This window comes from Anopheles aquasalis, chromosome 3, assembly GCF_943734665.1.
Source record: "Anopheles aquasalis chromosome 3, idAnoAquaMG_Q_19, whole genome shotgun sequence".
NCBI classification, from domain to species: domain Eukaryota; kingdom Metazoa; phylum Arthropoda; class Insecta; order Diptera; family Culicidae; genus Anopheles; species Anopheles aquasalis.
Genome location: NC_064878.1, coordinates 45566564 through 45569063, shown reverse-complemented (window position 1 = coordinate 45569063; position 2500 = coordinate 45566564). Strand labels below are relative to the sequence as shown.

Below are 2500 nucleotides of genomic sequence, written 5' to 3'. Positions count from 1 at the left end.
AACCAGCACAAGGTGACTTTCGTAGCCGAGCAAGAAATAGAACTGAATCAAAATGCGTGGCTCAACGAACGAAGCCGCCAGAAGCCCGTTGCCCAACCAAAGGAAATGAATTCACCTGCCGTAAAGCCACCCTCTCTGAAGCCACTGTCGAAACTGTTGGCCACGGCGTCCACCATGGTTCCGAAGCGCAATCCCCGGAAATCAATGTCCCGCAATTCATCTGGTGGCTCCTCCCAGGGAGCTGCTTCACAGGGCAATGGTGCAAAGGTGGTGCTACCCGATCTAGAGACGTTGCTCACTGCCAAATCAAAAGAATTGGACTGCTTGAATCCTAAGCTGGAGGACAAACTGTTGCCCGTAACACGTGAACCGATCAATCAGCTTGACGAGCGATGGTTAACTCGTCAATCTGCGGGCAGCGGCATTGTAGGAGAAGACACCGTAATACCAGTGGTAGTTGGTGCCAATCTCGTACGATCGTCTAGCACCACCTCCAGCACTGGCGTCGCATCGTATGGCCTACGGAATGTTAATGTAGCAGCATTAGCGTCCACTGGTAGCTTCGGTTTGTCTTCGCTGAGTGTGTTGGATCGAACGGAAACTTCACCTTCAGTGGCCAACAGCAGCACGATCACGGATGGTGGACGAGTAATGGCTCAAACAACGGCATACGATCGACCGGCCGCCGTTCAATCCGATTCCGACGGTGTGGTGGAGAATTCGGATGAAGAAAGCATCAAAACATCTCCGGGAATGTTGCACGTGGCCAAGAAGAGGAAGATTTTCACAGCCTTTAACCGGAGCCCTCAGCTACTGGAAGCTAGCAAGGTGCCTACTGTTCCGAACATCAAGGAACTTCCATCGACTCCAGTCGATGTGGAAAACAAAGATCCAATGGCAGGTGTCCAACAACAGTTACCAAAGGAAGAGGAAGCTAAGATCGTGGAACCGAAGAAACGAGTCAAAAAAACAGTATCGAAGCCGAAAACAGCACGCTCGACGGCGAAAAAGACAGTGGCAAGGCTGAAATCGCTCCCACAAAGGACGCGATCGGTTCGCGCTACGCGTAAAACGACAAACTACCGTGATCCACCGACCGGTGATGGCGTAGAACCGGCGAGCCCTGACGGTGGCGGTGACTTTTCAGCAGATGACGAAGATAGGGATCCAAATTTCGCACTAAAGGGATCACCATCAGCCAGGGGCATGAGCGACGAGTCGCACGATGGTGATCATGCGCTGGCAGCGGAAGATAATGGTACCACACCGAAGCGCAAATCACGTAGCACCACTCGTGCGGCACCGAGAAGAACCACGACGAAACGTGCCCCGAGGAAGGTAAAGAAAGGATCTCCGATATCGCCCCGGCTTAGTCCCGGTGGTTCATCGTCGAAAGCTGCCTCTTCGAAGGCGAAGCGTAAAACGAAAAAGCTGCCGGCGGTGGCTAATGAGGTGGCGCCCCCGGAGGGCGATGGTGATGAACCGGACGAGTATGTCCCGGAGTATGGACTGGATCGATTGAAGAGTGTCCCACGGGTCGATATTCGTGAGCTGATGCGCGATACACAGCTGGCCCAAAGTTTCATTCAAGGTACGACCGGAGCGGTCGATACTGCAGACGGAGGATCGGGTCGACCGGCGTCCAGCAAGGAATCGGCGATGCGCAAGAAGATGGCTGCCGGGAAGCTGAATGAAAACTTTGTTCGCATCGACCTACGCAAGAAGGTGTTTGTAAAGGGCAAGAAAACGATTAACTACAGCCGCTACAAAAAGTCCCAGTGGAAGGCGAAGAAGGTGGCCGCCCTTGCCGGACCGGACATGGACATGGGTGGGTGCGATGGAGGCATTTTAACGTGCTTTCTTTGTGGCGGCGTCGGTCACATGGCACGGCAGTGTCGGAACGTGCGCGAGGATAAGCTGCTACCACTCGGTGCGGAGGTAGAGGAAGAATCCTCCTTCCCTACGCTCGAGGAAGCGGCAGCGATGGCCAATGCCAAAACGGCCGTAGTGCACTCGAATCGCATGGAAAACTTGCCACCAGTGGCCAATCCAACGTGGAAACAATCGCAGGAGAGTGAGCAAACGCTACCGGATGAAATGGAAAGCGAACTGGATGTCCATGGATCGGATTGCAAAGAAGAAATGGCCGAGAATGCAGAGGAGGACCGACAAGCAGCACCTCAAACTTTATCGCCGCCGAGAAAACCCCAGTCCGCTGCGTACATTGGTCATGTGATTCCGGAAGATTTTCTTAAAAAATCTGGTCTCCTGGAGGTAACGGTGACCGGTGCCGGTGCAAAAGGTACCATTGAACCACTCTATTCCCTTCAATCGGACGGTTCACTACCACCGACACCACCGGAAGTGTACGATGCGCTACACATGTTCGGACACAAATCGTTCCGACATGGGCAGGAGCAAGCCGTCATGCGTGTGCTGTGTGGAATGTCCACCCTCGTTACGCTTAGTACCGGTGCCGGTAAGTCGCTTTGTTATCAGC

General features: G+C 53.8%; 2 protein-coding genes across 2 annotated transcripts in view; one reads left to right on the top strand and one right to left on the bottom strand.

Moving 5' to 3' along the window:
* Nucleotides 1–2500, bottom strand: part of LOC126577262 (putative mediator of RNA polymerase II transcription subunit 12) — a 222942-nt gene that overhangs the window by 88463 nt on the left and 131979 nt on the right. The gene's annotated exons all lie outside the window — the stretch shown is intronic.
* LOC126577261 (uncharacterized) overlaps nt 1–2500 on the top strand; it is a 5946-nt gene that overhangs the window by 499 nt on the left and 2947 nt on the right. The window contains exon 2 of the mRNA XM_050238740.1: nt 1–2500. This exon is cut by the window's left edge and continues 279 nt beyond it; it is cut by the window's right edge and continues 139 nt beyond it. Coding sequence (XP_050094697.1) covers nt 1–2500 — 2500 coding nt within the window.